Source organism: Grammomys surdaster, unplaced genomic scaffold (assembly GCF_004785775.1).
Source record: "Grammomys surdaster isolate TR1022 unplaced genomic scaffold, NIH_TR_1.0 186, whole genome shotgun sequence".
NCBI lineage: Eukaryota > Metazoa > Chordata > Mammalia > Rodentia > Muridae > Grammomys > Grammomys surdaster.
The window spans coordinates 5,207,376-5,218,524 of record NW_021604631.1 but is presented as its reverse complement, the minus strand read 5'-3'; the positions used below and the strand labels follow the sequence as shown (position 1 = coordinate 5,218,524).

Genomic DNA, 11,149 nt, shown 5'->3' with positions numbered 1-11,149 from the left:
CCCCGGGGCTCTTTTTGTTTGTTTGTTTTTGAGACAGGGTTTCTCTGTGTAGCCTTGTCTGTCCTGGAACTCACTCTGTAGACCAGGCTGGCCTCGAACTCAGAAATCCACCTGCCTTTGCCTCCCAAGTGCTGGGACTAAAGGCGTGCACCACCACCGCCTGGCCCCAGGGCTCTTGTATTGTAGTTGTGACCTAGCGGGTAAGGTTGGAGGTAGGGGGCAGGCACTTTTTCCAGCCGTGGCATCAGATTGGTGCTCATAAGTTTCAGTTTGGAGTTATTTGGGTTTGACAATGTTGGTTTATTAGTCTTGTCTGTCTGTCTGTCTGTCTGTCTGTCTGTCTGTGGTGTAGCGGGCACTGGGATGAACCAGGGCTTCGTACATGCTATATTAGTACATTATCACTGAACTTTAACCCAGCTCTGATTTTTTTAAATCCTAACAGAAAGAAATCACATTAAGATGTTCATATATTTATTACCTTCAATCTCTCTCTCTCTCTCTTTTTCCTAAGGCTGGGCCAACATGGCTTCTGTGTTTCGAAGCGAGGAGATGTGCTTATCCCAAGTATTTCTCCAGGTGGAGGCTGCGTATTGCTGTGTGGCTGAACTCGGAGAGCTTGGCTTGGTTCAGTTCAAAGATGTAGGTACTACATTCCTTGGAGATAAGAAGAAGGTGGGGAGGCAGTGGATAGCCCTTGCACAATCCTTCTTGCTAATCAACAAAACACATTCTGCAGGAAGAGGATCCCAGAGCTGGGATGGGTAGAATTCCACCGCCCTGACTTCTGGCTAAGATTTCTGGTGACCCTCAACAAGTCTTCTTCCCATATCTTCTCTGGAAGCTTTAGTGCAGGGGCTGGATGTTAGATGTCTCCGTGTTTCATTCCTTGTACAGCCTCTCAAAATACTGGGTCTGGGCAGTGAACTGATTTTAGGATTACTGATTTCCAAAATGAACGTACAGTCTGTTTTCTCTGACTAGTCAGACTAGAGGCAGCACTTTCTGGAGTCCGCAGTTGCAACTGATACTGAGTTCCAGTGAAGATACTCTAGGAATGGGCTGCCTGGGGCATTGCTTCTCAAGGGCTATTTATATCTTTGTCAAGCTTTTCCTGAGTGCAATTTAGAAAATCAGTCTTTATTTCCTCAGCAAGCCTTCTTGTGGGAGCCTGTATCTTGTTCTTCGAATCACTGTTAGCATAGCACCCAACAAGAGGCCAGTCCTCACTAACATTTTAAAAAACTTATTTTTTATCACATGTACGTATGTATGTCTGTATGGGAGCATGTGCCTGTGAGCTCGGGTGCTCACAAAGTTATAGGTGTTGGATCCCCTGGGGCTGAGTTACATGGTTATGAGATGCCTGACTTGGGTGCTGGAAACCTAACTGCTAGAATAGCAAGTGCTCTTAGCCACTGAGCCTTCTCTCTAGACCCAATGTGAGAGTTACTCGTGACAAGGGTTGAATTCTTGTTGATGACTTGGATGCCTATGTAGGCCTGTCCAGTATTCAGGTCCCTCATATTCCTGACCCCACCGAGGAGTGTAGGAACTGGAAGGTGCATCTTGCCTATAACTCATGTATCTTGTGCACAGCCATATCTATTCTGAACACATTCCTAGCAAGAGTCTCCAGCATCAAGAAGATGATACATACAGTGGTGAAGGAAGGACACTGGCAGCTGTGGAATCCTAATGTAAGCCTGTGGTTCCCCTTTCCCTGCAGCTGAACGCAAATGTGAACAGCTTCCAGAGGAAGTTTGTGAACGAAGTCCGAAGGTGCGAGTCACTGGAGAGAATCCTCCGTAAGCCACCTTCCCCTTACTGCCTAAACGAGAACCAGAAGAAGTAGCTAGTTTGTAGAATACAACCACCGTGTTACTTGGCATAACTCTGTGCTATGAGTAATACTTTCTGAGGTGATCCCCAAGGTGGAGGGTACAGAAGGTTGGAGGATGGACCGGGCTGCTGGGCGGGAGCTTGAATGGCACAGATAGCTAAGCTGGCCGAGGGCACCTGTTCCTCTGGACCCCCTCTTAGTTCTGGGAAGTCATGATCACCCATGTTTCAGGTTTTCTGGAAGATGAGATGCAAAATGAGATTATAATCCAAGTGCCTGAGAAGGATCCAGAGACCCCTCTCCCCCGGGAGATGATCACCCTGGAGGTAAGTGCCTACTTTTACCAGCTCCCCAGCTCAGAATGGTCAAGTGGCTTTCATGTCCTTTATATGGGAGCAAGTGGGTGGTAGTTCCTTTTGGGGGTTACTTTGTGTCTGCACTGCCAACTTAACACAAGCTAGAGCCATCTGAGAGGAGGAAGCCTTGCTTGAGAAAATGCTTCCATAAGATTGGGCTGTAGGCAAACCCATAGGGCATCTTCTTAATTAGTGATGGATTGTGGGATGGTGGACTGTGGGAGCCCCCCCCCCATTGTGGGCGGTGCCATTCCTGGGCTGGATTCTGGGTTCTATATGAAAGAAGGCTGAGTTAGCCATATGAAGCAACCCTCTCCTCCATGGCCTCTGCAACCTCTGCTTCAGCTCTGTCTCCAGCTTCCTGCCCTGTGTGAGTTTCTGACCTGACTTCCCTCAGTAGAGCTGTGAGGTGAACAAACCCTTTCTCTGCAGGTTGCTTTTGGTCCTGGCATTTTCATCACAGCAGTAGAAACCCCAACAAAGACAATATCCTAAGAAAATCTCAGGGTGCAACTTTAGGGCTCTTATGCTAATTATGGGGGAGCTGTTTTGCCCTCTCAACAAAGCTCACCCCACTTTGAGGAGAGATTGCTTCTATGCATCAAAGTTTCTCACAGGCAATAAAGTCCTAGTGTTGACATAAGGGGAGCTGAATGGGCCAATATGGGTGGAATGGGATGCTTTCCAGTTATGTGCTTGGCACAGAAAAAAAAAAAAGGTCTGTGAGCTGGCTCTTTCTACATTAAAAAAAAAAAAAGTTCATCCAGCTGGACTCAGCATGCGGTGATTGGTTTTATTGACTGTTCTGTAAAATCCTCAGCTGAGCCAAGGCAGGAATTCTGAGTCTCGCTGCTCCAAATTTGTCTGACATTATAAGCTTGTTTTCAGGGGGCAGAGGATAGCCTTCCTTTAAAAAAAATAGATGTATTTATTTTATACATGTGAGTGTCTATCTACATGTATGTATGTGCCCCATGTGTGTGCTCGGTGCCCAAGTGGGATAGGAAGGACTTCGATCTCTTGGAACACAAGCCTAGTCGCAGACTGCAGAGAGACCTCAGTTTGAACATAGGTGACAATTTTCACTGGTCGCGGTTTCTGACTCTACTTTTTATTACTATCCTCATATAGTTGTAGACTGCCAAGATAGTAGACGTCTTAGGTAGGGTTTTATTGCTGTGGACAGACACCATGACCAAGGCAGCTCTTATAAAGAAAACACTTAACTGGGGCTGGCTTACATGTTCAGAGGTTCAGTCCGGTATCATGGTGGGGGAACATGACAGTGTACAGGCAGACATGATGCTAAGAGAGCTGAGAGTTCTGCATCTTGATCAGCAGACAGTGGAGAGACTGTGTCCCACACTAGGCATAGCTTGAGCATAGATGACCTCAGAGCCCACCTCACAGTGACACACATCCTTCAACAAGGCCACACCCACTCTAACAAGGTCACATCTACTACAGCCACTCCCTACGGCTGAGCATTCAAACACACGAATCTATGGGGTCATTCCTACTCAAACCACCAGGATAGGAAAGTTGCTTGCTGCACAAATAAGGACCTGAGTTTGATTCCCCACAACCCACATTAAATAATAATAATAATAATAATAATAATAAGTAAGACACAGTGGCACACTTTGTAATCCCAACACTGAGGAAGCAGAAACAGGCAGATCCTGGGGACTCACTGGCCTAATGAGATGAGCTAGAGGCCAACAAGAGATTCCACCTAAAAAAACAAAACAGAACAACCAAATAACAACCCAAGGTAGATGGCTTCTGAGGAACAACACCCAAGGCTGATCCCTGGCCTACATACATATGAACCCATAAAAATATATACACAGCTACACACATGTGTATCCATACAAATATATAGAGAGCTACACACACACACACACACACACACAGAGAGAGAGAGAGAGAGAGAGAGAGGGAGAGAGAGAGGGAGAGGGAGAGGGAGAGGGAGAGAGAGAGAGAGCATGGCTTGGTATTCTCCACGTTAAATTTTATATTGGTCTACTATATTGTTTTTCTTCTGTAACTTATTTTTTCTTGCTATTTCAAACTTTTTAAAATTTTACTTTGTGTGTACTGATGTTTTGCCTGCATGTATGTCTGAGCGCCATGTGAGTGCCCAGTGTCCACATGTGTCACAAGAGAGGGCATCAGGTCTCCTGGGATAAAGTTACAGATGGTTGTTATAGGTAGTTGTGAGCCTTCACGTGGGTGTTCAGAATTGATCTCGGGTTCCCTGCAAGAGCAGTTAAGTGTTCTTAACCTGAAGCCAACTTTCCAGCTCTTTCCATTGTATTTTAAAGGTCTTTTTACGTAAGTGATCTTCCAGGTTTTTATACTGTTTGTTTGTTTGTTTTTGAGACAGTCTATTATATAGCTCTAGCTGTCTTGGAACTCAGTGTGTAGACCAGGCTGGCCTCTAACTCTCAAAAGTCTCCATGCCTCTGCTTCTTGAGTGTCTGGCTGTAAATTACATTTACAAATTTGTAAATTACATTTATAAATTGTGTCTAGAATGTACTAGTTTCTCTTTTTATGTCTACTTGATTTCTTTATGTGTCTCTGAGTGTGCATGAGTGCCCGTGAGCACATTCTATGCTGTGCATATAATAGTCAGATGACAGCTTGCAGGAGTTGGTTCTCTCCTTTCACTATGCTTTCACTATGTGAGTCCTAGAGATGGTCTTGGCAGCAAGCACCTTTACCTGCTGGACCATCTTGCTGATCCCCTTCCTATCTGTTTTCTTATTTCTCAGTTTAACCATTTCTTTGTCAGTAAACGCAGCACCCTCACTTATATCTTTGTGTTTCTAGACTGTTCTATAGAAGGTGATTTAACTTCATGTGATATTTTTTAAGATTTATTTATTTATATGAGTACATTGTAGCTGTCTTCAGACACACCAGAAGAGGGCATCAGATTCCATTACAGATGGTTGTGAGCCACCATGTGGTTGCTGGGAATTGAACTCAGGACCTCTGGATAAGCAGTCAGTGTTCTTAACCACTGAGGCAACTCTCCATTCCACTTCCTGTGATCTTTTGCGTCTTGATATTGCTGGTGATTTTTCTCAGCAGATTTCACCACAAGTCTTATTCATGTGTGTGTGTGTGTGCGTGTGCGTGTGTGTGTGTGTGTATGGGGGAAAAGAAATTGTTTTTTGGCTCAGTTTTGCCTTCTTGCTTTTTTCCTTCACCTTTTCTATAGCCTCTTTTCTCTTGTTTGTGTTTGGCTCTTCGGATCCATGTAAAACTGGAGTATCTGTGGTGTGGGTCAGGGGAGTGGTTGAGGGGGATGATACAGTCTCTCTTTTTTACATTTTAACCATCACTACAGTGTGTCTGGGCAGAATGAATTCCCAATGTGTAAGATTACTTACCTTTTAGGGGTTTTAAAAGTGGAGAATACACCAAGACTTCCTCATGAGCTGTCTTCCACTCCTCAGGGAGTTTTTGCATTGTCCACGTCTGGAGAATCTGGCTTTCACTATCTTCTAAAGAATGCATGATTTGCAGGAGAACAGGGGCTCAGCTTCAGCTGGGCTCTGACATGGGGACTGCCTCTTTGATGTCTGGTTATCGGCTATGGTTACTGGTTAACTGGTTAATGTATAAAAGAAATGTCCCAACGCTTTTTACCTGGCTCGTTCTTCCTCCCTTGCAGACTACTCTAGAGAAGTTGGAAGGAGAGCTACAGGAAGCCAACCAGAATCACCAGGCTTTGAAGAAGAGCTTCTTGGAACTGACAGAACTCAAATACCTCCTAAAGAAAACCCAGGACTTTTTTGAGGTGTTTTCTTAGGGTGGAGTTAATAAAAGGTCCTTTCCTCAGAGTCCTAAGTTCCTATGTCAAAAACTGGCTGGTCTGGACTAAGAATAAAATACTTCGTTTCTTGACCCATATCAGTGAAGGGAAATATTCCAGATGCAGTTTCAGTGATTCAGGTTCCATTGAATTAAAAATAGTGTGACACTCAGGCTGGGTGTGGCGGTGCATGCCTTCAATCCCAGCACTTGGGAAGAGAGGCAAGCCTGGCCTATAGGTCAAGTTTCAGGCCAGCTAGGGTGGCATAAAGAGGCTCTGTCTCAATTAAGAAAACAAAAGTAAGGCCCAAGAGAAGGAGAATCAGAAGAAGCGAGGTCTGGGTCTGAGCAGACTTAGGCTTGGGGCGGGAAGGTTGTTTTCGTTGTGTGGGGGGGGGGGGGGGGGTGGGGGGAAGTATTCTGACAAGGAGCTCTCTGCCTGTTCGTCTGTGTTGACATCTGTGGAAGATGAAAGCTTCCTTAGAAACAGAACAAACCTGTAGTCCAGGGTCTTCTACATTGTCCTGTGTTTGATGGGGCTGGTGTTTTATCTTTCAGACAGAAACCAACTTAGGCGAAGATTTCTTTGTTGAAGACACTTCAGGTCTCTTGGAGTTAAGAGCCCTACCTGCATTCATGACTGGAAAGCTGGGGTTAGTATAGCTCTATACCCTAGAATTGGGTGTAGGTAGGTGCCTGGTCCTTCACTTGATGTCTGGTATGTGATCAGTCTCCCTGACTGATGAATCAGTGAATGACGAACTCCTGAGTGTGGAACATGTGAATGAATACAAGGCTTCTACACAGAGATAGTCCCAGGAGTAATACATAAGGCTGATGAGGTACATGGTTTTCCTCCCACACCCCAAACTCCCAGAATAATAACTCTGATACTCAAAATATATTCACAAACACCTTGGCCATAAGCTTTGCCTTGTTCTCTAACTAGCTCATCAATGAATACCCAATTTGTTCTGATCTAAGTTTCAGCCACATGGCAAGCGACCTCTGCTCAGGTTCCATGCCTCTTCTCCTCCATGTTCCTGGGTGAATCCTTCGAGCCCGACTCTATCCCAGGATTCCTCTCTCTGTACCAGAACTTCCACCTTCTATTTCCTGCCTAAGCTAATAGGCCAACAGCATTTGATTGACAGGCAATGCTTCCATACATTACACAAGAGGTTCTCTCTACAGTGAGGTGGGGGAGGGAGTGCCTCTTGCTCATGAGGATACTCATGTCTTCAGGCTTGAAGAGTACCTGTGTACATGGCCCCCATGAGAAGTATCTGCTCACTCTTTATATGTGACTCTTCTCTAGCTTTGGGACAAAGTTAGGAGGTCGATATGTTTTTTCCTTATGTTTGATAAAATGCACTTGGAGTTTTCAAATGATACTATTATGACATACAGTACTCTTGAGAATATGTGGCAATTCAACATGGAATTGCATTCAGTGTTCTTGTGAGATTGATGAAGTTTAAGGTATTTACCAACAGTGTGGTTGGAGGTCCCGAATCTTCTATTCAGTACATACTGAGAACCTATTGAAATTTGAAATGGAGCTGGGCTTGTTGGCACACACCTTTAATCCCAGCACTCAGGAGGCAGAGGCTGGTTTATCTCTATGAGTTCAAGGCTAGCTTGGTCTACATAGTGAGCTCCAAGACAGCCAGGGCTACATAGAGAAATCCTATTTAAAAAACAAAACAAAACAAAAAAACCAAAATTTGAAATGGAAAGAAGATAATGTTTATATAAATATTTTACCCAAAGATAATGAAAGATCAGTGTCATCTAAAGTAACAAAACATTGAAAAGTTACAGTTTGAAGACCATGTCAGACGTTTAGGCTAGCAGTTATCTGCGTACCAGGATACCTGGACATCAATGTGTTCAGTGTGTGTGTGTGTGTGGTGTGTGTGTGTGTGTGTGTGTGTGTGTGTGTGTTTCAAGACAGGCTTTTTTTTTCTGGAACTCGCTCTGCAGATTAGGCTGGCCTCAAACTCAGAGATCCACCTGCTTCTCCCTCCTGAGTGCTGCAGTCAAAGGCATTGTGCCACCACTGCCCTGCTCATGTGTGTTTCATAATGCATTGCTTCTTAAGAATACAACTGTGAAGAGACATTGGCTACATTACCATAAAAGGTCTATTGTATGTAATCTATATTATATACACTGCATAATATATATAGTATTATATAGCATATAATGTTAGATACAGTATGGATAGAATTGCAATGATTAAGGACACAGAATATCAAAGAGAACAGACAATCTAATCAGATGTGGGCAAGCCGGAGCTGGGAACTGGCTTTGTGAGCAGTTCCCATCATCCCTCCCCACAGGCCCTCTGCCTCACTGGCATCTCCTCGTCCTGCTGTCTAGGTTCACGGCTGGTGTGATAAACAGGGAGAGGATGGCTTCCTTCGAGAGGCTGCTGTGGAGAGTTTGCCGGGGAAATGTGTACTTGAAGTTCAGTGAGATGGACACACTTCTGGAGGATCCTGTGACGGTGGGCAGTTCAGGCCTGCAGGGGGGGCTCTGTGAGCTTCCTGGAGTCCATAGCACTAAAGACCTATCTCTCAAGCAGCTGGTGTCTGTTTCCTCCCCCATCTCTCTCCTCTCTCCTTTCTCTTTCTTTAGCCTTTTCTTTTCTTTCTCCTCATCTCACTCCTCCCTCCCCCGCCTTTAAATTTAGTACATCTGAAAAGTCTATCCAAGGACCAATCCTTCTTCTTCTTCTTTTTTTTTTTGGTTTTTCGAGACAGGGTTTCTCAGTGTAGCCCTGGCTGTCCTGGAACTCACTCTGTAGACCAGGCTGGCCTCGAACTCAGAAATCTGCCTGCCTCTGCCTCCCAAGTGCTGGGGTTAAAGGTGTGCGCCACCACCGCCCGGCGGACCAATCCTTCTTAACATAGCATAGTTGATTCATTCCTCTGACTGTGTCGGTAGGCATCTTGCTTCTAGAAATGTACAATACTAGTACCACGTGAGGCCAATCTGTCTTCATCACCCAGAGCCGACTGCAGTCCATTTCTCAAGCTTCAGTGTGCTCCCCTCCTCAAGTTGAAGGGTCCCCTGGGATCTAGCTGGGCTAGGGTGGAGCCTGGAGCCTGAGTGTCTGCACTTCTTACAGCCTCCCAGGTGATGCTGACAAGATAAAAAGATGCTGCCTACAGTCCCCAGGCTTCCCGAGAGAAGGCTCTTCCCTGAAGCTACACAGTTGTTGCTGTTAAGTCCATAAGCTGATTGCTTCCTCTTCCTTTGCAATTAATATTAATATTTAAGCCTATTTGTTCTTCACTCCCGGAAGCCAAAAGTCTGTAATCTTCCAGAGGAGAGACTGAAACATTAATCTTAAGTTTCATTTGATTAAAAAAAATCATAGTTAAAATAGAGAATAAGAAAGAAAACACACATTTACCTGTGAGATGCTAAAGGCATCTGAGATGTGCTGACCCACCGGGAGAAACTCAACCGCATTGTTTGTGATGGTAGGAGACTGTGTTCATGCTCTTCCTCGTGAGTAATTAAAGATAAAAGTGCCCCCCAAAATGCTCTCCAGTATACCAGTGTATTTTACCTATCTTCTCGTATTGCTTTTCTCTGACTTCAAATTGTCCATGTAGCAGAGACAGGCCTTGAACCTCTGCTCTTCCTGCCTGTAGTGCCCAAGTGCTAAGATCACAGTCATGAGCACCACGCCTGGTTTCTATGGTTATTTTAAATTGTGATGTTGAATTGCTACTTTACGATTAGGTTTTGGCAATGTAGTAGTCATTGTGGGAGAGAGTCTTTATAAAGGGACTATCTGGAGAAAGAGGGTCACAGACAGAGGGTCACTTAGCAGGGGCCAGGAAGTCAGATGGATCCCTGAGTCTAGCAGATCTAGAGACTGGATGACCTCAACGTTCAGAAAAAGACCAGCAAGCTCCCATAGGTGGAAGATGTTCGGAAATAGTGTAAAGTAGGCATTTGCCGAAATTCCAGAACACCCCTAACCTTTTCCTATGAGCAACCACCAAAGCAATAATGTGTATATTTACTGCTGGGAGGGATACTGGTTACCCTCCACAGTGTCTCTGTTCCTAACCTTTTGGTGGTTGTTTTGAGACAGTGTAGCTAGCCCCAGGCTAACTTTAACTCAAGACTTTCTTTCTCATCTTCTCAGTCCTGGGATTAGGCATTCGGGAGTTTTACTTCTTAATGAATCAATTCTGTAAGACGAATCCGAGGAAGGTAGGCTTGAAGGGTGTGTGGCATTTTCATGACATTTTCTGGGCCTGACAAGTGGCATCTCTCTGAGGTGGCACCCGAGTCCTGTAATAAGTATATTGTTACCTTCAGTAATGTGTTTTATAGTTTTTCTTTATCCCCTCAGATGAAAAGCAGAGACAACAAGCTGACAGCACTGTTTCAGTTCATATTTGCATTTTTACAAATAACTTTTGTGTTTGTGTTGCTGAGGTTTGAACCCAGGGCTTTGCACAAGCCAACTGAGCTCTCAGCCACTGAGCTAGCTATACCCCCAGTCTGAAACATACTTTAAGCGACGGCTTTTTTGTTTGTTTGTTTGTTTGTTTGTTTGTTTCGTTTATTTGTTCCTTTGTTTTGAGCAGGGTCTCACTGCTTAACCCTGACTGCCTGAAACTTTAAGTTCCTCCTAAATGCTGGGATTAAAGGCGTGTGCCGCCACACCCACCGGCCTAAGCTGTGTTCTTAAGGGCACCTAGTCAGTAGCTGTGTGAGTCAAAACTTAGTCACAGCTTTCCCTTTGTTAAGTATCAGGCATAGACTAACTTGTAACATGCAGATGTTTATGGCTGCTTCTGATGCCCTGCTGGCTACTGTTGTTTTGACACTTGGAATACCCTAGCCTCTCTTTGGAGTGTTTTCTTAGGCTCTTCCCCATGGGGTGAGAGCAGGATTAGATACCCACCTGTGGCCTCCTTGATTAGCAAGCAGCACCCCTGTTACTTTGGGGCTTTCACATTTTATAGTTTATGTTCTGCTAGGTATAGCTCAGTGGTGGAATATTTACACAGGGCATCCATCCCCAACACTGGGAAAGAAGAAAGGAAGGAAGGAAGGAAGGAAGGAAGGAAGGAAGGAAGGAAGGAAG

At 44.8% G+C, this 11,149-nt stretch overlaps 1 protein-coding gene across 2 annotated transcripts in view; it reads left to right on the top strand.

The window, feature by feature from the left end:
* The first annotated feature begins 525 nt into the window (after positions 1-525).
* The window catches only part of Atp6v0a4 (ATPase H+ transporting V0 subunit a4), a 46,595-nt gene continuing 35,971 nt past the window's right edge, over positions 526-11,149 (top strand). The window contains exons 1-6 of one of the 2 annotated variants that reach the window (XM_028768394.1): positions 526-642; positions 1,730-1,808; positions 2,075-2,169; positions 5,888-6,013; positions 6,586-6,680; positions 8,413-8,539. In XM_028768394.1, coding sequence (XP_028624227.1) covers positions 526-642; positions 1,730-1,808; positions 2,075-2,169; positions 5,888-6,013; positions 6,586-6,680; positions 8,413-8,539 — 639 coding nt within the window. Of the gene's footprint in view, positions 643-1,729; positions 1,809-2,074; positions 2,170-5,887; positions 6,016-6,585; positions 6,681-8,412; positions 8,540-11,149 lie in introns of both variants that reach the window. The other variant, XM_028768395.1, reaches the window with a different exon arrangement.